This window comes from Anolis carolinensis, chromosome 1 (assembly GCF_035594765.1).
Source record: "Anolis carolinensis isolate JA03-04 chromosome 1, rAnoCar3.1.pri, whole genome shotgun sequence".
Lineage (NCBI taxonomy): Eukaryota > Metazoa > Chordata > Lepidosauria > Squamata > Dactyloidae > Anolis > Anolis carolinensis.
This window is the reverse complement of record NC_085841.1, coordinates 158549164-158574217: the sequence shown is the minus strand read 5'-3', so window position 1 is coordinate 158574217 and position 25054 is coordinate 158549164. Positions and strand designations below refer to the sequence as shown.

At 38.6% G+C, this 25054-nt stretch overlaps 1 protein-coding gene across 1 annotated transcript; it reads left to right on the top strand.

Moving 5' to 3' along the window:
* Nucleotides 1–77: 77 nt before the first annotated feature.
* Nucleotides 78–25054, top strand: sucla2 (succinate-CoA ligase ADP-forming subunit beta). The gene is made up of 11 exons (XM_003215313.4): nucleotides 78–236; nucleotides 5521–5698; nucleotides 6351–6450; nucleotides 7188–7350; nucleotides 9096–9224; nucleotides 10755–10893; nucleotides 12393–12554; nucleotides 12646–12788; nucleotides 16902–17022; nucleotides 18749–18837; nucleotides 24250–25054. Exons 1-11 carry the CDS (start codon nucleotides 81–83, stop codon nucleotides 24322–24324), a joined length of 1455 nt encoding a protein of 484 aa, XP_003215361.4. The 5' UTR covers nucleotides 78–80; the 3' UTR covers nucleotides 24325–25054.

The following is a 25054-nucleotide window of genomic DNA, read 5'->3' as shown; positions in this document are numbered from 1 at the left end:
CGCACACACAAACGGGAAGTGGCAGCGCCCCTAGTGGCGCCAGGGTGATGGAGGGCCCGTGTTGTGGCATGCGTCGGCGCATGCGTATTGCGAGCGGGGCAAACTTGCCTGAGCCGAAGGGCCGGGGAGGAAGGAGGCTTGTCATGGCCGCCTCCATGATGTGTTCGCGGGTGGTGACAGCGGCCGCCAGGCAGCTGAGGGGATATCAAGGAGGGCGCGCGAGCCTCGCGGCCAAGGTGAGGAAAGCGGGGAAGAGGCGGAGGGCAGCGGAGACCTTGGCCTGGCCTTCCCTCCTTGGTATCGTCCTTTAGATGCCCTCCTCTTCTTCCGGCGCCGGCACCCGGAACTCACCCTGGGCCCTTCCACACAGCTGAAGAAAATCCCACAGTATCTGCTCTGAACTGAAATATGTGGCACTGTGGACTCAGGGCCCTTCCACATAGCCATATATCCCAGAATATCAAGGCAGAAGATCCCATAATATCTACCTTGAACTGGGTTATCTGAGTCCACACTGCCATATATCCCAGTTCAAAGCAGATATTGTGGTATTTTCTGCCTGGATATTCCGGGTTATATGGCTGTGTGGAAGGGCCCTGGGACAATACTTCTTTTAGTTACTTTTATCATGCCTTTTCTTAGAATTTACTAAGTTAATCAGAGCTCCCGGTGGCAAAATGGCTTAAAATCCTTGTGCCGGCAGGACTGCCGACCGAAAGGTCAACGGTTCAGATTTGAGGAGCGGGGTGAGCTCCCGTCTGTTAGCTCTAGCTCCCCATGCAGAGACATGAGAGAAGCCTCCCACAAGGATCATCAAACATCAAAACATCCTGGTGTCCCCTGGGTAATGTCCTTGCAGATGGCCAATTATCTCTCACCAGAAGCGACTTGCAGTTTCTCAAGTCACTCCTGACACGGAAAAAAAAACCTTGGGGGTGGGGAAAAGGTGCTATATATGGGAGCCCTTCCACACAGCCCTATAACCCAGAATATCAAGGCTGAAAATCCCACATGATCTACTTTGAACCGGAATATAGGGCAGCGTGGACTCAGATAACCCAGTTCAAAGCAGATATTGTGGGATTTTCAGCCTTGATATTCTAGTATATAGGGCTGTTTGGACGGGCCCAGGGTACAAATGGTGAATGTGTGGCTTCCCTCTAGCCCAGTGGATCCCAACCTTTTTTTGACCAGGACCCACTTTGACCAGGACCCATTTGACCGGGGACCACTCTCCAACATTAGTACCAGCATTAGTACCAAAGGGATTACAAATCAGTTTTTGGTCAACTTTAGATTGTTTGGTTATTTGGGGTAAGAGGAACGAGGTTCACAGACCGGATTTTTGTTCTCACGGCCCACAGGTTGGAACTGGAGAACCACTGCTCTAGCCCTTCTACACTGCCATATAATCCACATTATCTGAGTGTGGACTCAGATAACCCAGTTCAAAGCAGATGTTGTGGGACTTTCTGCCTTGATATTCTGGGATATATGGCTGTGTGGAAGGGCCCTTAGTATTCCAGGTGAGGTCTGACCAAAGCAGAATAGAGTGGGACCATGACTTCCCTCAATCTCGACACTACACTCCTGTTGGTGCAGACTTTAGCTGCCGCATCACACTGTTGACATCTTGTTCTTGACTAAGACTCTAAAATCTTTTTCACATGGATTGTTGTCAAGTCAAACATATCTCATTCTATATCTGTGAATTTCATTTTTTCTGCCTGAGTGTAGTATCCTACATTTCTCCTTGTTGAAATTCCTTTTGTTAAGGTCATTTTGGATTCTGATCCTGTCCTCTGAGCTATTAAATATCCCTCCCAATGTAGTGTAATCTGCAAATTTGATAAGCATGCCTTCTCTTCCATCAAGAAAGGTATTAGTTGAGAGCTTTCTATACAGATAGTATGGAAGCAGCTATTTATGTAGCTTGTGGTCTGAAGGGTGAAAATGAATGTGTGGTAGACTGGCACACAGTAAAACTATTGTTCCAAATAGGAGAGCTTTGTTCCGCAAAAATTAACTATTAGTGTGGTTCCCCTGTCATATGATGGAATCAAAACGATGAAGGTCTTCTTTTGTCATAGTGTAATGTGTACTTTTTATGTGGTTCAAAGGAACCCGACAAAGCTGTATTTGCAAGATCATGAAAGAGTATGAAGGATAATGAATTAGGCAGGAGGTCACTATTTGTGCTAAAAGGGGGCATACTTAAGGATCACAGGGAAGAGCTAACTACTTCCAGATATTTCAGTGTGTTGTATGAAAAAGCGGGGTCTTACAATACGTTGAGCTTCTCTTACTCTAAAATCATCCACATGGGTGGCTGAAAAAGTAACAGCATTGCTATTGTTATTGATTCAAAAACATCATTTTATGCATTGAAGTATTAAAATAGTGTGGATAAAATTACCTTCAGACTATGTGTATTTAATGTGGGTAAAACATAAATGATGTTTATGTTTAGTTGTGGGTGGATTTACATTGTAGAATTAATGCAGACATTGCTTTAATTGCCATGGCTCAATGCTATGGAATCATAGGAGCCTGGTATCCTGATTTTACATTATTGACTTAAACTTCTATTATTATCCACTAATAATTCCCTAATTGTGTCTAAAATACCACTGGCTAAGTAGTAATACTCTCAACTGTGTATTTGTGGATCTGATATTTTTTCCTAGTGTTTTTCCACTTCACATTGTTTTCTCCCCAGTTAGACTGAGGTTTTTAAATTTTTGTGAGTTCTTTCCCTGGAATGTTTAAGCAGTTTGTGTTTCTAAAGACGAATCCAATCACATTCAGAAGGGATTAGCGCAGAAACTAATTGTGGGCGAAGGAGTGGCCAGAAGGCATTAATAACATGTGTATGCATTGGCTTGCACCAGGAAGAACTGGGTTCAGATTTTATTTCAGTTGTGACACTCATACATGGTCAGGCAGTCTGTCTTGACGTAATCTACATTAGAAGGCTAATGTGAAGATTAAAATACTTATAATGCAAAACACTTTGGGGTTTTAAGGGAAAGGTCAGTAGACATATGTAATATAATGCTCACTCCTTCATCCATTATATTAAACAATTTGAGACTCTACTGATCCCATATAATTGTGACTAGATTTGCCTTCATTTGCTACTGATTCAATTGTTAATTTGGCCTTTGTATGCGCCTTACAGTATCCTATTACTGTAGTATCTGCTAGATTGAGGTAGGAAATGTTCAACCTGACTTAAGATCTCTAGATATAGGGAAGGTATAAATATTCTAATAAATAAATATAGTAAATAAACCCTCCAGTAGCCTTTGCCAAAATATCCAGTCATGGGGAATGTTGGATGTTGCAGTTCAGCAACAGCTGGTGGACCATATAAATCCCATCCCTGTTCTAGATGTTATCAAATATTCTTCCAAATATATTGGTAGTATTAGCTGTAATGCAGGGGCGTCAAACTCATTTTCACAAAAGGCCACATCAGCCTTCAAAGGTCTGTTTGTAATTGTAAGTATATTACCCTGGCATTGAAAGTCTCGTGGGCCACATAAAACGACATAGTGGGCCAGATTTGGCCCACGGGCCTTGCATTTGGCATGTGTGCTCTCTTCTTGATTTGTGTTATGTCACTGTTTTTGGAATTATTTAAAATGAGACTACTGGAAAATGGCATGGTCACATATTATCCTGTCACAAAGAGGCTTACAGACAGTGTATATAGTTCAGAACTGGGCAACATCAACAAATCCAACAAATCTCCACTGAAGACTTTCTAGAACCCACAAAAACTACCAAAATGCCCTAGACCAAAAACTCAAAAGTGTCCAGAATTATTTCAACCTATTTGAAAGCTGCATTGCTATTCCTGAAGGCTTCCTGGACAGGAATGTAATTTTATTTTGGGTTGGTTTGGGGAGTCTGAAAGGGTTTAAAGCTACAAAAATATCCTAATGACCACATTTTGCCTAACCTGGGATAGTTCAAGGTTAGCTGATTTGTTCAGGGGGTTATGTTATGATGAAGACTATGCAATCTTCTTGTTTATTAAGAGCTATTGCCTGATTTAAAGCATACAAATTGACTTATAAGTTGTATGTTCAGATCAAAGTATCAGGACACATTATGTGTTTCTGTATAGCAGGGGGCTGGATTGGATGACCCTCGTGGTTTCTTCTAATTCTATGATCTTGGAACAAGTATTAGCAAATAATCTTGATTATGTATTATTGAGCAAGAAATACAATCATCTTATTTTGATTAAATAAAAAATTAAACACAGTTCAATTTGGAAGATGTGTTTTTCTTAAAACTGTCCTAAATAATCTAATCAATTGTCATTGTCCCATTATCTTTCTCCATGAAAATGCCCTTGTGTTGCAGACTGTAAATTCACACATTATTCTAAACAGAAATAGTGTTCTCAGGAAACCAGAAAAAACATCTTCCACAGATAGTAACATACTGTCTGTTTCTTGCAACCCACAATTAAAAACAAATAGTCACTACTGTGGATGACACACTACCCGGCATCTTGTTGGTGACATACACACTTTTTTGGCCAGGGCAGAGGGCTATTTTCTTGCCTCTACTATTGCCTGGCACCTGTTAAGCCCCAAGAGGGTCCCCTGCTGCTTTCACTTATTCGTGAGGAGAGGAGGGAGGTGATTCAACCATAAAGATCCAGCTACGCTGGGCTCCCAGAAGAAGGCGAAAACAGTGCACTTCTGTTTTGTTACTCCTTGACAACTAAAGCAGTGTCTCTTATCATTTGAATGGCCTCCCTTCCCCTCTCCACCAGTAAGCCCCAGCAACTGGATTGTAACAGCTGCTAGTCAGAAGAAAGACCCCAAATTATATGTGCAGAGTTATGTAGGCGCTCTGCCAGCATATGTCCACTTGACATTTATAGGCTTTATGTAATATAAAACAGCAAATAAAGCAATAATATATTTATATACTCTCAGATCTATATATGTAACATTTTATTTGTCAGGTAGCACTTCATCAGATACACCAAATACTCTTTGTAAAAAAAACCTAGAGTATGGAATAATAGCCCATGGCCATAGTACAACATGGAAGTATAGTTGGATGAAGCAGACTCAGTCACTGCAATGTTATAAATATTATAAAATTCCATTTATTCGAATAAAAAAAATGCCGACTAAAGGTGTCACAAACATGTATTTAGGTACACATATACCTGTATATTTGTATATTGTGCATTGGGAAACTTCAGTACATATGGAGTCACTGCATGGAAAGCATTGTCCTTTTTGAGGCCAGAGCTATTGTTCAGTGATTTGGGGCCAGAATGGTTTCTCCATTTCCAGGGGTGAGATTTCTATAGACCAGAATGTGGAGCTGCTGCTTAGCCTATGCTTGTGTCACTGCAAAATCATATATTTTCTTTTAGCTAGTAAGTAGATGGGATTTATCTGGTTCTTTTATGATGAAATAATGTTAAATTATTACTGTAAATGAAGATTAGACAAACTGAAATTTATGTTCCTTTTTTCTTAGATTCTCAGTGGAAGTCCTGGTTTGCTTAGCAATCATGCATTTCAAATTGAGCAGCGAAGGAACTTGTCATTGCATGAATATCTGAGTATGGAACTACTGAAAGAAGCTGGAATTTCTGTTCCACATGGATTAGTTGCAAATACACCAGAGGACGCTTATAACGTTGCCAAACAAATAGGTATAATATTGAAGTTTTTTTATGTGCTCTGCTTCCTTACTTTAAAAAAGAGAGCTTTTGTTTCAAGAACAAATACAACTTTTAAAAAGTTTAATGCCTGAGGATGTACAAGTTAGTAGCTCTGTAATGAAACTGACATTAAGAGGTTCAGCAGTTGTGAAGTTCTTAAATAAGTACCTAGATTTTCTTTTGGATATTATGTTACTGACACTTGCTTTACTTAAAAAATGTGCTATGGATATGTATAACCTTTAAGGTTATCAAAGTTAATAGTAAGGCATCTTGTGATCTCGCTCTGAAACTATCCTTCTTCCCAATGCAATTAGGTTTAGAAAAGTAAAGAATATTTTCAGTTTTGCACTGTTTGGACATCTACATTCAGTAGTGGATTAGGCAGTCATTACTTTGTGTGTATTCTCCCTGGCAAAAAACTCACCAGAAAATAGAAGTGAAAGGTAAAAGCAATTAACTCATATTTTTTTGATTTCTTGGAGAACGTACCTGGCAACATATCTGCTTCTTTGTTTTCCTTAGGATATTTGCTTATATGCATCATCTTGGAACTATCTTTGTCACAAGGCAAAATCTTTTATGCAGTGATAAAAAATTTAAAATTTAAAAACTGTCCTTGTCTATCCCCATTGTGTTCCAGGTACAAAAGACCTTGTTGTGAAGGCACAAGTTTTAGCTGGTGGCAGAGGAAAAGGAACATTTGAAGGTGGTCTAAAAGGAGGAGTGAAAATAGTCTTTTCGTAAGTTGAACAAATGAAGAAACTCTTGAGATTATGTACATTTACTCAAATTGTTTCAGCACATCTATCTTTTAGAATCCAAATCATCTGAAACATTAGTTGTAATTCTAGCTAAAAGGTTTGATTTTTATCTTACTTTTTGATGTTAGAACATAAGTACTTGATCAAACCAAAGGCTTATCTGGTTCAATTCCACATTCCCACAGTGGCCAACCAGATGCCTTTGGGAAACCCTCAAGTAGGATATGGATGCATCCATGTTGATCAGCAACTCATATTCAGAGTCACGTTTCCTCTCATACTGAAGATAATGTAAAGTGATCATGATTAGTATAGCATGATTACAAACCATAATTATATATGAGTTGAGCATCCCTTAGCAGGAATTCCAAAATGTGAAATACTCCAAAATCTGGAGTTATCCACCTTTGCGTTTAGGTGGTTCAATGTACACAAACCTTGTTTCATGCACAAAATTATTTAAAATACTGTATATAAAATTACCTTCAGGTGAAATATAAATGAATTCCATGCTTAGACTGGGGTGCTGTCTCCCAAATATTTCATTATGTACTTATATAAAAATAGAGGTATTCCATAATCTTTAAAAAATCCGACAACTTGTCCCAAGCATTTTGGATAAAATATAGTCAACATATAGTAGGTTACAGTAGAATAGAATACATTTTCTGATCTACTGTTTATTGGTCATATTTTGAACCCTGTTTTTATTTCAGTCCAGAAGAAGCACGAGAGATTTCCTCAAGAATGATTGGGAAAAAGCTATTCACAAAGCAGACGGGAGAAAAGGGCAGGATATGCAATCAAGTATTTATCTGTGAGCGCAGATATCCCAGAAGAGAGTACTATTTTGCAATAACCATGGAACGATCATTTCAGGCAAGTTTATCTATCTTGAAGACAATGCTTCCTTACAGAACACATAGTTTTTTTATGGCTGAAGATTTGCAATGGAAAGTGTCTATCTTGTTTTCGGCTGTGTTTTTTTAAGTCAGCTAGAACATCATAGAAATAATTCACTTTATTTCTGAACACACTAGTTTATTTCAAACGTTTCCAATACTATTTTCTACAATATGATGCAGTTACTTGTTTAATTTGATAAAAATGTCAGTGTGCCTAGTGACAAGAGAAATGTCCCTTAGCGTAAACATATAATTTATGTAACATTGGGGCATGCATTGAGGGATTTCTAGAGGTTTTTCTGAAATGGCCTTTAAACCCTCAAATTGTTTTTTATTTGCAAATTTTTATGTAGTCGGGATTAGGCAGAACAGCAATTTAAGGGAAAAGGCAAAGGAATACCATATAGTTCTCAATAGCAGGTGGTCTTTTTTTAAATCTTCAGCTTTGGAAGAAGATATCTGGAGAGAAATTGTCAGGAAAATAATTAGTGTTTGCAGTGACCTAGCTCTTACCTTATTAAAATCATTAGATTTTAACCAGTGCATGAGTAAGATTTTAAGAAATAATATTTTAAAATGTGCCCTGCCCACACGTTCCAATTTTTTCAGAATGTATTTTTTCTGTAGCCTTCCCTATCAGATGGTGATCATGGATGGCGGAGAATTTGGATGTGGGAAAGGGAAAGGCTTAGCGCAAAATTATTTTTGCATGAAACAAAAATCTCTAGAAGTCACTTGGAATTGTCATGAGGTGATGCTGGACCATTAAAACAATTTTGGTTGTCTTTTATCAAACTAGAAATGGGCAAAGTTTAGCTCTTGAGTTCTGTTTTTGGAAACCCAACTCCCCATGGCTGCCATTTTAGTGTCAACAAGGCCCATCGCTATACTTGGGCACCTCCAGAAGTGGCTATTTACCTTTTAAATAACTTATGCTGACCTTCTGCATCATTCATTTTTTAAAAAAAAATCAAGAACTGGACTTTCAGACACTTCTTATGCTTTGTAGTTTTGGTAGCCTGTCAGTGTTCCAGAATATCCCAGAGGCAAAAACCTGCCACTCTGTTCAACCACAAGTTCTCAGCTCTTATTAAACTGATAAAAGACTTCAGTTACATAACAGAAGACATACCATGAATGAATTTTTGCTTTAGTATTGCTCTAACATGCACATCATTTAATTCTTCCTGAAAACGTATCTGTGAGATTCAAGGCAGTGAGATTCACACTTCTTTCCAGTACTTTGTTTCTGTGGTTAATGTCTTCAGTTTTATTTTATTTATGCAGGTCTCCACACCACTTTTTTCCAGAGGTTTTATGGCTAATAGTTTGCAGTGTTACAACTACAATTAATATTTCTACCGTCAAATAGACAGGATATATTCAATTTGGTAGTCTGTCTTTTGGTATGAAAGCAGGTAGATTGGAGCATTTATACTCCAAAACTGATGCAATAGAACTGGTAAACATCCAGATATTGCACCTATGATTCCAGGTATATCTATTTTATTAATATAGAAATCTTTAGTCATTTATCCAGTAACTACTACAAATCAGACTGTATGAATTTACAGTCTTTCTATTTCCTAGAAGCCTAATTGGAGCATTCAGTTCTATCTAGAATGCAAACTGAACATTTTTCATATGCAGCCTATAATTCATAAATGTTATATGATTAACTTTGGGGCACTGTATACAAATATTATTCCTCATTTTTAGGGCCCTGTACTCATTGGCAGCGCTCAAGGTGGTGTCAATATTGAAGATGTGGCTGCAGAGAATCCTGATGCTATTGCCAAGGAACCAGTTGACATTGTGGAAGGCATCCAGAAGGAACAAGCTATCAGGGTACTGAACTGTGTGCTTTTTGCTCAGTAACAACTTCTACCCTGATAGACTTTTGAATTAAAATATGTAATGTATCAGGACATGCTGAAGGTTTTCCTAAGTGTTGCAACAGGTCTGTTTTTAAACAATGTTCTGTACAATTCAGAGCCATTTTAGCGACTTGGAGGATCAGTACTGATCCTAGAGTCTTTTTCTTTATAAAAGTATGCTGCTCTTCAGTACCTTTAGAAGACTATCATACAGGAAAGACAGATTGGAATATGCCAGAATAAGCAAAAGTAGATAAGATGCATGAAGCAGCTATATTAGTCTCTTGCAGTATAAAAAGAGGGAGGAAAGAAGGAATGTGGCAACACCTTTAAAACCAAATGGTTTTTATTTTTGTATAAACTTCTGTGCTTATAAACCCAGTTCTTTGGGTGCAATATCAGGTGGTCTTAAAGACTTGGGCATAAAACATATTTATAGTGTTAGGAAAGTGGGATAAAATGTAATAGGATCCAGAAAGATGCAAATCATGAGCGTTGCCCTAAATTTTCAGAGGGTCATGTAAGGTAATCCGGGTCTCTCAGTTTTTAAATGCAGTTAGTGTTTGTGAAAGCAATAAATCTGCTGTTCAAGAGTCAGTTTCCCAAAGTTGAAAACTCCTTGAGAAGATCCTTTATTATACGTTCAAGAAGGTTGAAATGATTTGCAATTGGCTTTGGTGTTGTCGAAGACGTTCATGGCTGGAATCACTAGGTTGCTGTGAGTTTTCTGGGCTGTATGGCCGTGTTCCAGAAGCATTCTTTCCTGGCGTTTCGGCAACATCTAAGGCAGGCAACTTCAAAGATTGTGAGGTCTGTTGGAAACTAGGCAAGTGGTGTTTATATACCTGTGGAATGTCCAGGGTAGAAGAAAGAACTCTTGTCTGCTTGAGACAAGCATGAATGTTGCAGTAGACCACCTTGATTAGCATTGAATGGCCTTTTTCATTGCCATGTCATACTATAAGGGATTTATAGATTGCAATCCTTCAACAAGGAAGTTAAAATGGAAGACTAGAAAGCGAAACGGCTGAATTGAATTACAGTATATTAATACATCCCAGTCTGTTAGCAGAGATATGAACAAAAACAGTGCCTTCATGGCACCACATATATTGATACCAGTTGCTCCTGCACTTATGACAAAAACAATCTTCTCAGAGAGAGTTTTGAGCCTAGGTAAATTTATTGCCTGGCCACTACAAAGATCTGAAAGGTCCATATCGTCTCACTCGGTCCTTTTAAAATTTAGAGTAAGGAACATGATTTGTATCTTTCTGGAACCTATTACCTTCCATACAAATATGCCTTTTACCTTAGCATTAATTATCACTGTTGTATTTGAAAAAGTAGGGGTATAGCCACAAAAGTTGATACTAAAATAAAAACCAGTGAGTCCTAAAGATCCTTCGGCACTTCTCTCTTTTCTCTCCCCTTCTTCCATTTTATTGTCTAGTGTATTTGCTCATAGGATTCCTCCTAATTTACTGTTTTCTGTTTTTAGCTGGCCAAGAAAATGGGATTTCCTGCTAATTTAGTAAATGAAGCAGCTGAAAATATGATTAAGATCTACAACCTCTTTATTAAATTTGATGCCACAATGGTAGAAATTAACCCCATGGTTGAAGATTCCACAGGGATTGGTAAAGTATTTTCTAATGGAATAATGTCTGTAATGACTTATGGAACACTTGAAATTGAGTATCCATGTTCCATATTTCATTCATGTTTGGGAAAAATAGCTAACAAATTACTCAAAAATCATGGAAGTAACATGGATTGCCATATATTGTTAGTGCGAGTCACAATTGTTTGTCTATCAGCACTGGTTGGCATCTGAATACTGCCAACTATCAGCCGGTGGATTGTTTGGAAGTTCTTCAACTTCATTTAGAGTTCAGAAACAAAGGCTGGATAGCTACCTATCAGGGATGCAGTAGTGAATCTGCTTACTACATCATCAGAGGTTGGAACAGAATGAGCCATGAAATCCCTGCTTTCCAGACGAGCCCTATATCCCAGGATCTGATCCCAGATTTTCTGCATTAAATTAGATATGAGTCCTCACTGCCAGGGGAAACCTTTGCCTTTTTGCCTCACTGCCAGATAATCTGGGGTAAACAGAAAACCTGGGATCAGATCCTGGGATATAGGGCCTGTCTGGAAGGGCTCTAAGTTATAATTTGATTAAAGGCCTGGGGGAGCTTTCCTGTTTAAAAATTATGCATATTAAAAAGGATCTGCTTTAATTCTACAGGGTCCAACTCTTTTTGGTTAGACCTTGAAGAAAAATGGAAGTGTGTGTGTCTCTTAGTGCAACTGGTTCACACCCCAAACAGAAGGGCAAGTACCCATATTTACTTGAGTCTAATGTGCCATTGAATCTAATGCGCACCTCAGTTTTCAAAACCCTAAAACCAAAAAAAGTATCTGTTGGCTAATGTAATGTGCAGCAGCAAAAGGTGCACTCTTTGTAATATAGCCATTTCAGTTGCTGACTGCTTAGAATTCCTTCTTTAAAAACAAACGTGTTAGAGCACCAAAGCTTTCAGCAATGGGAAAGAAAACTTTTGGATGCATCTATGTTGTAGAATAAGTCCACTTTAACTACCTTGGAGTCATGGGGGCTGTAGTTTTGCAAGGCCTTGAGCCTTCTCTGCCAAAGAGGGTTGGTACCTCACCAAACTACAAATCCCAGAATTACATAGCATTGAGCCATGACAATTAAATTACATATGACATCCCTCAAACAGAAGGTCCAGGTGCTCCTGAAGCAGCTTCTACTTTTGCTTTGGCACAGCACTAAAATTACTACATTAAACAAATCTATTGTGCACCCTAATTTTGGGAAAGTGATTTAGCCAAAAAAGGTGAGCGTTAGATTTGAGTAAATACAGTAGTTCCTCTCTCAGGTGCCACAAAGACCACAGGCATTGCATTGGTCAAGGTAGAGATACTGTGCGAGTTCTTATATGAAAAATTGTGTGTAGCCTCATCCTGTACCTGAAGTGCATTGTTATGAACATTGGCAGAGAACAAGTTACATAGTACTGCTTATACTTCAGAACCTTGGTGTAGAGTTTTGGGAAAATTAGTACCCTGAGTGTGAAGTGATCTAAATGCAATGTGTTTGTCTCCCAAGTGATGTGTATGGACGCAAAGATAAACTTTGATAGCAATTCAGCTTATCGTCAGCAGAAAATCTTCAGCTTGCAAGACTGGACCCAAGAAGATGACAGAGACAGGGATGCAGCAAAGTCTGATCTTAATTATATAGGATTAGATGGCAGCATTGGATGTCTGGGTATGTTTGCCTTGTTTGAATATCATAGTGCCAGTAATGGTGATGGACCTGTGTTCCTGTGTCCTCACTTACTCTTGCCCCTTTCTTGTAGTAAATGGTGCTGGTCTTGCAATGGCCACCATGGATATAATTAAACTTCATGGAGGCACTCCAGCAAATTTTCTTGATGTCGGTGGTGGTGCTACAGCGCAGCAGGTGACTGAGGCCTTTAGACTTATTACTTCAGATAAAAAGGTACGAGCACAGCCATTTTTGTCTTGGAAGCTGCTCTGAGTCCCTTCGGGGAGAGAGGGCAGGCTAAAAACAAAATTGTTGTTATTATTATTATTATTATTATTATTATTACTCTTTGGAATTCTGCATTTATTTTCATATTTCTCACTTGAACGTAACTACTGGAATTAGAAATAAGATATTTTATATAATAAAATAACATTATTTTATCAAGGAATGTACCGATTATATAAAGCAGAGTCCTACTTAGAAGCAAGTCTCAAAATGTTCAATGAACTTTCTTACTAGAAAATACATGCAGGAATGTGGTCTTGGTTTTGCAATTGGTCAGTTTGTCTAACAACCACCATGTCAGACTACACAGAGAAGCCATTGAAATTCACAAGCATGTAGACAATTTCAACAGAAAGGAGAAAGCCATGAAAATGAACAAAATCTGGCTACCAGTATTAAAAACTCTAAAATCGGGACAGTAAATAAGGAACAACATTCTGAAAACAGATGAGTTCCAGACATTAAACAATCAGGGAAACAAAGGATTCCCCCAGGCAGGAATCAGCCAAGCCTTGAAGATGCAAGGCTTTTCAATACTAACCAAGGTGATTAATTGCAACATTCACACCTGCCTCCAACAAACAAGAGTTCTTTCTCCCACCCTGGACCTTCCACAGATATATAGACCTCCCTTGTCTAGTTTCCAATATACCTCACAACTTCTGAGGATGCCTGCCATAGATGTGGGCAAAACATCAGGAGGGAATGCTTATGGAACATGACCATAAAGCCTGGAAAACTCACATCAACCCAATGATTCCAGTCATGAAAGCCTTTGACATTAACTACTCACTTATAAACAGGATATGTAAATTGATGATAATATATGGACAAGGCCACAAACTCAAATGCTAGTTCTGTCCCCACATCAGTTCTAGGAGCAATATTACAGAGACCAATAACATCATTCACACTCTCAGAAGTACATTTCCTTGCTCTTCCTCCTGTGTGATTTATGCCAGCCTATGTCAGCAGTACCCTTATATACTCCACATTGGGCAAACAGGATAATCTCTAGACATGGTAATTTACTATTCTGTTTGTCCAAAGTAGAGCTTAGAAATGGCAGTACTCAAAAACCAAGTGCAAAACATTTTAGCCTCCGTCAACATTTACATATAGTACAGGATTTAAAGGTTGTAATCCTTGAACAAGGAAATTACAAAGGGAATGCTAGAAAGAGAAACAGATGAATGGAATTATATTTACAGTTTCCACTCCATTACCAGAAGTATGACCGAAAACATTGGCTTCATGGCACACAATATATGTTGATATAAGAGTCCTTACTATTCCATGTATAACAAAAGGAGTCTTCTCAGATAAGGTTTTGAACCCAAGGAAACTGACTTTTGGTAAGTAGATGTATTGCTCACACACATCAACAGTAGCTGGCCATTGTAAAGATCTGAAAGACTTGCGTCACTTTACAAAGCTATTTGAAAATTTAAAGCAAGGGTTTCTATTACTTTCCATCCCACGTCCTTCTAGACTGCCATGAAAAATCCAGATTATCTGCTTTGAACTGGATTATCTGGGAGTGTAGAGTCATATAATCCAGTTCAAAGCAGATAACTTGGATAACGGCACCTGAACCCTAACCTTCATACTATTTTTTTCTAAATCTTCTGTATGCTGCCACATTTCTTCTAATATAACTAGTAGCTACGTCTTTGAAAATTCAAGAAATTTCAAAAGTCTTTAATATATATATATTTTAAATTAAATTGTACAGAATGATGCAATTGCCCATTGGCAGCCTGATGAGAGTTTACTTAGCCCGTCTTCAGATAACAGTCTGACCATTGCAGTTTGCATTAGCTGTAGTTCTGGAGTGCTTTTAAAGTCAGCTCCATGAAGAACATATTACAGTACGAGGGTTAAATGAAAAGTAATGCCTCCACCTTCGTAACTCCTCAACAGATGGCAGTACTGGCATGCAGCAGGTACTGGCTTGTTCAGTAGACTCTCCTCTACAGTTCCATTAAGGCAGGAAGCCTTAGCATTGAACGGTTGTGTTGTAAAAGTGCGAAGTATGGAACCCTGTGCAGACGGTCGGTCAATGCGACTTAAGCAATGTGCAGTCATTGAATTCTTGACAGCAGAAGGTGTCACCCCAAAGGAGATACATCAGAGAATGCAAGCTGTTTATGGTGATTGTGTTGATGTGAGTACTGTGTGTCATTGGGCGAATAAGTTTAAAGATGTTGAGGTGGGAACATCTGACTTGCGTGACAAACAAAGAATTGGACATCCTGTGACAACAATCACAGAGTTTCACAAGCAAAAGGTTGACAGATTGATTCAGGACGATCATCGTATCACACAGAGAGAAATTTCAAGCATAATCGGCATTTCACAAGAACGTGTGGGTCACATTATTGCTTTGCTTGGCTATCAGAAGATCTGTCCACAATGGGTACTGTGAGACGCTGGTTGCGGAAACAGAGTGTCGACTCCTTCCGTGATAGCTTCAGAAAACTTGTTCATCATTGGCAGAAATGTATCCAACTATCTGGTGATTATGTGGGAAAATGAATAGTGGTAGTTAAAGAGCACATTCTAAGGATTATTTCTGATTTATTAAAATATTCTCATCCAAACCCAAGTAATGAAGGTGGATGCATTACTTTTCATTCAACCCCCGTAGTTTAAATGAAATTGAAGCATGGATCACTGTCTCCAAACCTCCCTTTCTTAGGAAGGAGTACTGCTGCTCTACAAGCTAAAATTGAACAAAAACACACCTTAATACTTCAAAATAGTCACCTCCAAGACCAATAACAATCCAAAGGCACAAAGGACCATCATGACTGATGGCTTTGAATGCAGCTGGAAAATACAGCAGAAGCAACAGGGATGCTTTCACATTTCCAATTTCTCGTATAGGGCACCCATGAAAGCAACCAATGCTGTCTCTGTCCTAAATAAAGCCCGAGCTCAAGTTGCTATGAGTCCAAATCTATTGTCCTCCTTCAAAATAGCATTTACAACCCCCATCAACAAATTGGCCAGTCCTCTAACATTTCTTCATCAGCCAAGATGACTGTGAATTTAGCAAACAGATGATGGGCCTCACTGCTTTAAGCAGCATGTCCACATCAGGCTTACTGAAATTCATCCATCAAAGTTATATGTTCCATTTATACAAATACAAGCTTACTTCAGCTAACAAAGCCTCTAACAAAGTTCTTTTTACAAAGTCCTTTTATTGGAACATAGCTTAGACCCAGCTTTGTCTTCTCTCTAGCTGCATTTCTTTTTTTCTTTTTTGCAGCATTGTTATTGGGAGAATGGTGAAGGTGGGCTGGAGAAAAAACAGACTTTCTGTGTTGGATTGCAGTGATGTGTCTGCAATAAACTATGCAATAAAGTAATCCTAGGAAAGAATAGAATTCCACTCATAGTGATCCTCTTGTGGGAGTTTAGATGTAACATGCACAAAAAGCAGCTGCCTCCAGATTCACTCTCTGAACATTTGTGAACAGCAAAACAGAAAGAAAATTGGAAAGCAGACTAACCAATTTCTCTGGCATGTTGGAAAGCTTAGATCTATACATTTTGCCATTGAAATGGAAATAATAAGAAAAGCAGAGGCTGTGGAATGTAAAAAAAAGTCTCCCAGAGTTTGGTGATGTAAGGCTTCCGTACCTTGGGTGTTTCATTTCACCTGTCCATAATTTTGGATTTGAGTTAAAGGTTTGAGGAAACGAGTTGAACTTCTGTTTTTGTGCGTGTTCTTTCCATGTTATTTCTACCTCTGGTATAAATTTCTATTCAAGAAGTAAAGCTCAGGACAACCTCTACTTGTTAATTGAGCTATACCTGTCTTTAATTGTGTTCCTACATTCTATTGTACAGGCCCTGAGCATCTTAGTATATTAATTACTCCTACTCTAATTCATGCCATCCCTAATGTTTTTTGCAGCCATTCCTGACTACTCCCCTGATACCTGTGTTTGTGTTCCTATTTTCCATAAATAGGAAAACTATTTATGTTGCAGAGATTTATTATTTAAAATGAGTTCTTACAATCCAATATGCTGCTTCTTCACACAGGTGCAGGCAATTTTGGTAAATATTTTTGGAGGCATTATGCGGTGTGATGTGATTGCACAAGGTATAATCATGGCAGTAAAAGATTTGGAACTAAAAATACCTATTGTTGTACGGTTACAAGGTGAGCATTCTGCATATTATTGAATTCAGTGATCATTATATTCTGTAATTTGCTTTCTACATCAGTACCATGATCTCTTAAACATATTATTCATATCACTAGGTAGGCCTCCAATTCTTCTGCAGTGTCTAATGCCCTTCATTTTTCTATTGAATATAAATGTGTGGAAAACAAGGTGCCTGAAGGTAGTGGACCTTGGCTTTCTTGTAAACAACTCTTTTACGTGTCTATGCTCAACACAGCTTATGCTGTTGAAGGCTATGTCAAAGTAATTAGCAGCGCAGCAGTTGGATGGAATCAGAACAAAGTGACATCCAGAGACTTTGGTAAAACTATATACAAGTTTTACTGAAAGCAGTAATAAAGACAAACAGACTTGCAGACAATGGACACAGGACTTGACTTCTCAGCAGACAGCAGAACAGAACTGAACTGATGTAATCAGTAATGCACAAACACTTGTGCCTGGACACTCCCCAGTTCCAGTCACACATCAAGGTCATCACAGCTTCTTGGCAATTAACTCTTTCCAGACTATAGTACACTCTGGATGATGCAATCAGTATGCAATACTGGCAAGACACAAATTTCATTTAAACACTATCTATACACAAATCCCACATTCTTTGAATGTGAAAACCTTAATCTCTGCCTTGTGTTGTAGAGTTTTATGCTTGAGGGGAAAACGCTGCAGGGGATGATGACTCAAAGTACAGCTTGAGTGTCTCTTATCTAAAATCTGAAATACTCTAAAATCCAAACTCTTCCACATGGGTGGCTGACATAGCGACACAGTTGCTTTCTAATTGTTCAAAATACTCAAAACATTATTGTATGTGCAAAATTACTAAAAATAGTGTGCATAAAATTACATTCATGCTATGTGTGAAACATCAATGAATGTTGTATTTAGATATGAGTCCCATCTCCAAGATGGAGATATACGCGCGCACACATTTGTTTGTGTGTGAGTGTACAAGTATGAAACAATCCAAAATCACGGAAAACTTCTGGCCCCAAGCATTTTGTATAAGGGATACTCAAACTGTATTTGTTTGTAAAAATCTTGAGTGATTTGTATAATATTTTCCCAATTGCAGTTCTCTTCAGGAAAGATATTCCAAGATACTGAATCCAAGTTTCTACATAAAATAACCAATTGCCCTAATTATTCTGCCTACATGTTTGTTTAGTAGATGGAGGGCTTGCTAAATGTTGATATGTTACAACAAACTGGATTGGGATAACAGGGTACTAGATGCCTTAACTTTCAATGTATGGTAGTCATGATACTGATTCAGAAGTCCAATCTTAACAAAGCTGTTGCCTGTAGGTAACTAAGTTTTTCTCAAGCCTTATAATACATTTCACATGTCCATGGGTATGCACCTTTAAGATGCCTGTCAACTTACGACAACCCCATGGATTTCATAGGAGTTTCTTAGGTAAGAAACAGAGGGAGTTTTGCCTGTTCATTCCTCTGAAATATAACCTACAGCATCTGGTACGCCATCGTAGTCTCCCACCTGAGTACTAACAAGGGCTGGGCAAAATCAGATGGGACCACTTGACTTGTACATTATTGAAAAGATTAGTTCTGAACATCAGAGTATTGCTTCACCAGATGATGCTATAGTATTTTTCTTGTCCATTGTTTTGTTGTGAGTTGAGTGTTTCAAATGACACTGAGCACAGTGATTTATTAATCTTTAATTTGACTACCTAGGTACACGAGTTGATGATGCCAAAGCTTTAATAACAGACAGTGGTCTGAAAATACTTGCTTGTGATGATTTGGATGAAGCTGCTAAAATGGTAAGCTAACGTTATTTTTCCATATTTTTGCTATGGATTTCTTGCTGTAGTATGGCATTGGCAATCATTATTGAACTATTTAAAAAATAGATTTGAATACCTTCTTGTACTATAGAATTGTTCAGTTTTTGTACTGGAGCAGTATACATCTCTAAATCTATCATCATGCCTTTAGAATCTATTTGTACACATACACTTACAATCTTGCAGAATCCAGGAGTTGACAGAGCCCCAGTTAGAGATGACTATAAAATATATACATGTGTATTTTCCTATGTTGCTACATGCTGGTGGTTGGGACCTGTTAAGTACCTTATACTGATGAGTTTCAGGAAGTGGATTAACACAATATTTACAACACTTCTTTCCAACACATAACGTGTTTAGGTTGGCTTTAGTTAATAGTTCTCATATGTTTTTATCACACAATAATCTTTGCCTAAACTTTCACCTCTTCCTGTTTCCAGGTGGTCTCAAACCCTACCTATCTGTTTCTTAATAGACAAGGTGTTTTTCCCTTTTTCCCCTCTTACCTTCAGTGCCATCCCCAGTAATGTATGGTGGTGGTGATTGTTTTTTTATTTGTTTTCCGCTTTTTCTCTCTATAATAGAGATTCAAAGTGGGTCACAACAAAACCAATGCAAGTGAAACATAAGAACATACAAACATTAAAATTGAATGAAATGGAACAGTATTAAAAAATCAACAGTTAAAACCCTTAAAACCAATTAAGAACCTATTCATAGAAAAAAATCACAGCACCCTCTGACTTGAAACTAAAAACCTCCTACTATAAAAGTCTGCCCAAATAAGGATGTTTTAGCTTGCTGCCAGAAGGTCAACAGGAAGGGGGCCATTCTGGCTTCCCTGGGAAGAAGGGAGTTTCAGAGTCAAGGGGCATCCACTGAGAGAGAACCGAGCTTGAGATGAAGGTGGGACCAAGGGAAGGACTTCTCCTGAGGTCTCATGACCTGGGCAGGGAGATATGATCTACCAAAGAGCATGAACATGAACTATATAGGGCAGTGGTTTTCAACCTTTGGGTTCCCAGATGTTTTGGCTTTCAACTCCCAGAAATCCTAACAGCTGGTAAACTAACTGGGATTTCTGGGAGTTTTAGACTAAAACACCTATGGATCCACAGGTTGAGAACCACTGCCAGCACTTTGAAACAAGCTGACAGCCAGTGGAGATGCTGCAACAGGGGTGTTACCCGCTCCCTGTAGCAACCTGTCTACACGTCTTTGGACCAGTTGAAGTTTCCAAACACTCATCAAAGGCACCTCTGTGTAGAATGCTTTACAGTAATCCCAGGAGAAAATGGGTTCCAGACTTGTCCATTACACCAGAATAGACATGTGTTTCATTTGATATGTTTTTCAAATTTTCATGGCAGGTGGATAATTGTGCCCTTTCTCCTCTCACATGGCCACCTCCCTATTTGAGCTAAGCTACGTACTCAGATCAGTTCAGTAACCTTTCCAGAGAGCACAGCACTATGTACATTTCATTGAACACACTATGATATATTTATACTGTTACTGGAATGGCAATAGTATTGTTTTGGAAAATTTTCTTGATTAAAAAACCCCCAATTTACTGTGAATTCAGAAATTCGGTATTTCTGTTTGTCAATCATGAAATTGGATTATAGCAGCATTTTGTGGGTGGCAGTATTCCCTTTCTCTTTCTCTTGCAAGGCAGCCTCCAAGCCTCTCTTGCAAGGCAGCCTAGTCCTCCTGTTGCTTGAAAAGGCAGGAATCACATGATCAATTTTGGTGTTACAGTAGAGTCTCATTTATCCAACCTTCGCTTATCCAATGTTCTGTATTATCCAGCGCAGTCTGCCTTTTAGTAGTCAGTGTTTTTGTAGTCAATGCTTTCAATACACGGCAATGTTTTGGTGCTAAATTCCTAAATACAGTAATTACTACATAACGTTACTATGTATTGAACTGCATTTTTTGTTGATTGGTTGTAAAACGTGATGTCTTGGTGCTTAATTTGTAAAATCATAACATAGTTTGATGTTTAATAGACTTTTCCTTAATCCCTCCTTATTATCCAACATTTTTGCTTATACAACGTTCTGCTGGCCCCTTTATGTTGGATAAGCAAGACTCTACTGTATTTGCCATGTCGGTTATACGTGAATGCAATAGTCTCATTTTTTGAAATATGTATGAGCCAGTGGCTTCTAGTGATACTTTGTTGTTTTGGGAGTGTTTGACTCAAGGAAAGCACCATAGTGCTTGAGATGTCCATTGTTGGATGATGCTTCCTAATGTTTTTCCCCCTTAAATGCCTTGTTCAACAATTTTCTGGCCACACCAACTATTTAAAGCAGGGGTCCTCAAATCTTTTAAGCAGAGAACTGGTTCATGGTCCCTCAGACTGTTACGCGGCCGGACTATAGTTTGAAAAAAAATGAACGAATTGCTATGCACACTTCATATATCTTATTTGTAGTGCAAAAAATTGAAAGAACAATACAGTACTTGTAATGAAAAACAATTTTAACCAACATAAATGGTCCAGTATTTCAATGCAATGTGCAGGCCTGCTTTTGGCTGATGAGAGAGCCAGGTTAATTAGGTTTGTTGTTGTTGTATGCCTTCAGGTCATTTGAGATTTAGGGTGACCTAAGTCTACAGTTTAGGTCAGGGGCTGGGTGACCATGGAGGCTGCATACGGCCCACAGGTCTTATTTTCGGGACTCCTGATTTAAAGCCGCTCTGGTGCTTTCTGTTCATTGTCTAATGCAGTGGTTTCCAATCTTTGGTCCTCCAGTTGTTTTGGACTTCAGCTTCCAGAAATCCCAGCCAGATAACCAGCGTTTAGGAATTGTAGGAGCTGAAGTCCAAAACACCTGGAGGAACAAGGTTGGGAACCACTGATATAGTGCATCATGCCAAATAAGTAAGTCAACCCATTTTAGAGAGAGAATAGCCTTTCAGCAGGGCCTTCTCCTTTTCTACAGCCTACACCCTCAGTCAGTAGTTACGTTTGTGGTAAAATCAGGCACCATAATCTATAGCTGCAATTACTTTTGATTTTAAGTACCTCTGCCCTACTCAATTATACAGAAACGATTTTTATTTCATGTTGCAGCAAAGACAATCCCCACTTCTTCTTTTTTCTGAGGGAAATTAAAACATTATGCACTCAGTATCAATAAAATTTACTGTTGAGCTTCTTTTAAAAAGGAAGAAAAAAACCAGAGAGCCAAATATATTGAAAACTCTTCTTCAAATTGTTCCTGCTAATCTCTAAGAACATAGGTTTTCTTAATAAGTTCAAAAAAGAAGACAGACAACCAAAGAGTCCAAACAGCTCTTGTCATCATCATCATCATGGGCTGAGTATGATTATCTTCCAGAGGTAGAGTCTTGGTGGTGGGTCTATAAATGACTGTGAAGACGTAGTCCAGATCCACATGGTCTTTCACAGTGATATATTTCTGGATGGATTTGCTTGACACACCTTCTTCTTGGCAGATTTTTTTTTTTTTTGCCCTCAATTTATGCCTCCTCAAAATCCATAGCATGGTCGGTAACAGCTGACCTCGAATTAGAACACTCAAGGGCCAGGGCTTCCCATTTAACATTTTTTAAGGTTAGCTTTAAGTTCATCTTTAAATCCCTTTTGCTGTCCACTGACATTCTGTTTTCTGTTCTTAAGTTGAGAGTAGAGTAACTGTTTTGGGAGACTGTGATCGGGCATTTGGAAAATGTGGCCAGTCCAGCGAAGTTGATGGCAGAGAATCATCACTTCAGTGTTGGTGGTCTTTGCTTCTTCCAGAATTCTGACATTTGTCCGCCTGTCTTCTTTCCAAGAGAGTTGCAGGATTTTTCAAAAGCTAAACTGATGGAATCTTTCCAGAAGTCGAAAGTGATGTTTGTAGATGGTCCAGATTTCACAGAGGATGGAAGAGGTTGAATGGCTTGATCAGGAGCCCTTGACAGACTTAACCAACAGCAGTATTTTTTATTTTTGTTTTAGTAGCGATGACTGCTTCTTCTCACTCAAGCCAAATCTTCTCTGAATCAATGTCTAAGGACTAAATAGCTCCCAGAGGAATCTCTATAGTTCTTGAGCTTAAACCAGCACAATAACCTTTCTGCTGCCCCACGTCAAGCTTGTCAAAACTGAAAGGCAATATAAGGCAAGACAGCAGTCAGTGTGGCTCAGAATTTATTTCTGTTTTGATCAGCCCAAACAAGTCTTGAAACACAGTGATGCTGCCATCGTAGCTTTGCTCTCAGGAGCTGTTATGCATAATGATGAGTATGCCTCTTTCAGGTTTCCCCAGAAAACAAAACATCTGTATTCATCATCACTGCTGTCTTTGGACAGTGGTCTTTAAAGGATTGATTAAAGTCAATATTTGGATCTTGAGCTGTAAAAGGTGCTATGCCTTTCTCTGTTAGATCGGTGGCTGACAGTGGCTGACAGTGCTAGGCCTCTCAGATCACACTGGCTTGAACTCTGCCATTAGTATCTTTATCCCAGTTTATCCATTATTTTCCTTCCAGGGCACATACCTGTTTCCTAATGCAGGCCTTAAGAACATCTTAGATGAAATTAAAGAAAATAAAAATGCTCTCTGCTTCTAGAAAGGAATCTAAAAAGGCTTTCATCTACTTTTCCTCCTTTTGTATGTCTTAAGATTGCAACTAACTATCCTTGCAGATCTTCATGATCTTACTTGAGGTTCCAGCCTAGGATCCCATGCCTTTTCTACTGTCATTAAACCCTGAATGAGCATGGTCTTGCTATGAGAGCATTAAACAACTGCATCGTTGGGCTAGAAATCATAGTAGAAAAGCAACCTTGTATCTGAGCATTGGAAGAGGGGCCAGAGGCGGGGCAGTGTATTAACAGCTGTATAACCCACAGTGATATTTTCTTTTCCCCTTGACTTACTTCCCTCAACTACAACAGAGACAGTTTTTTAAAAAAGCAAACCATGAATGTGGATTAACCAAGACCCAATACAGATTCAGTAATTGAAAAAATGGCCCTTGCCACTATCTTTGAAGGAGTTCCCCCAAAGGGACTTTCAGACAAAGGTGATGGGCAGAGCATGTGGAAAAAATCAAGCATTTGATGTTGGCCATAGTCTCTTTCCTGGTGCAGCTGATATCAGAAACCTGCTTCTAGGTAAGGTGGGACAGAACTGGTGAAAAAACACTGCCTGTAATAGCCCTTGCCTAAAGCTGTCAGCCACCGGGATATATATTTTATGTTCTGCAAGAGTCCACCAACGCAAAAGGTCTAGGTCTTCAGAGCCTCTGATTTTATTTTCATGGCTCACCTATGTTTATGTAACACATGTTGGATTTGGTAATTTATTACTTCACCTTTATTTGCTATTAGATATATCATGATCATTTTTCTTTGTCTTCCAGGTTGTGAAACTCTCTGAAATAGTGACCTTAGCAAAGCAGGCGCAAGTGGATGTTAAGTTTCAGTTACCAATCTGAACAAATCATTGTTTATGGCCCTATAGCCTTCACTGTGCTCTCTCCATTTTCCAAAATACTGTTTGGTCATTTGTCCTATTCCCCCAACCCAAGTGTGTATCTGTCCGTTTTAATTTTTCATTGCTTGACAGATGTCCTCTTTATATTCATATTTAGGATGGTCATTGTGCAAGTATTGTTGTCACTAATATTTGCTAAGCTGCAACCTATCTCCTTAGAGCTGCAGAGGATGATTCATATATGTTCTGATAAAAAAAGAAAACCTTCAAAGTTACAAATGTATTTCCTCAAAATAAAATTTAAAGTCGACAGGATTTTTGCATTTGTCTCTGAGATTTGCTAGTATGCATACAACAGACTGCCTTCACATGTTGTTAAGCTATTCTGAAAGCAAATATTATGACTGGTAATGTTGAAGGATGTGTTGAAAAGGCCTTTGTATATTGATCATATTTATATTCCTCAGTACAGTGACTCAATTGAGCCTCCCACTTGCTATTTATGAACAATGTATTTCTGTACTCACTGCTTCTTGAAGCAGTGGTTCCTTGAAAATTGTAATTTAGCCACTACAGAATGTACTGTAACTCTTAAATCTTCTGATAAGTCTTCTGATACTTATTTAAAAGTATGTAGTTTTGTATATGAACAAATAAAGCTTATTTCTTTTAATGCAGTGCAGACAAAAGAGCATCTGTTCTTAGAACAATTAATAAAAGGTCTTAAAATA

What these genes read in the sequence shown, in the direction of transcription:
- sucla2 (XM_003215313.4), top strand. Translation starts at nt 81, where the DNA reads ATGCGTATTGCGAGCGGGGCAAACTTGCCTGAGCCGAAGGGCCGGGGA. An exon ending in GGAGTGAAAATAGTCTTTTC is followed by an intron (nt 6,451 to 7,187) that starts GTAAGTTGAACA and finishes TTTTTATTTCAG; the next exon opens with TCCAGAAGAAGCACGAGAGA. An exon ending in TGGCAGCATTGGATGTCTGG is followed by an intron (nt 12,555 to 12,645) that starts GTATGTTTGCCT and finishes CCTTTCTTGTAG; the next exon opens with TAAATGGTGCTGGTCTTGCA.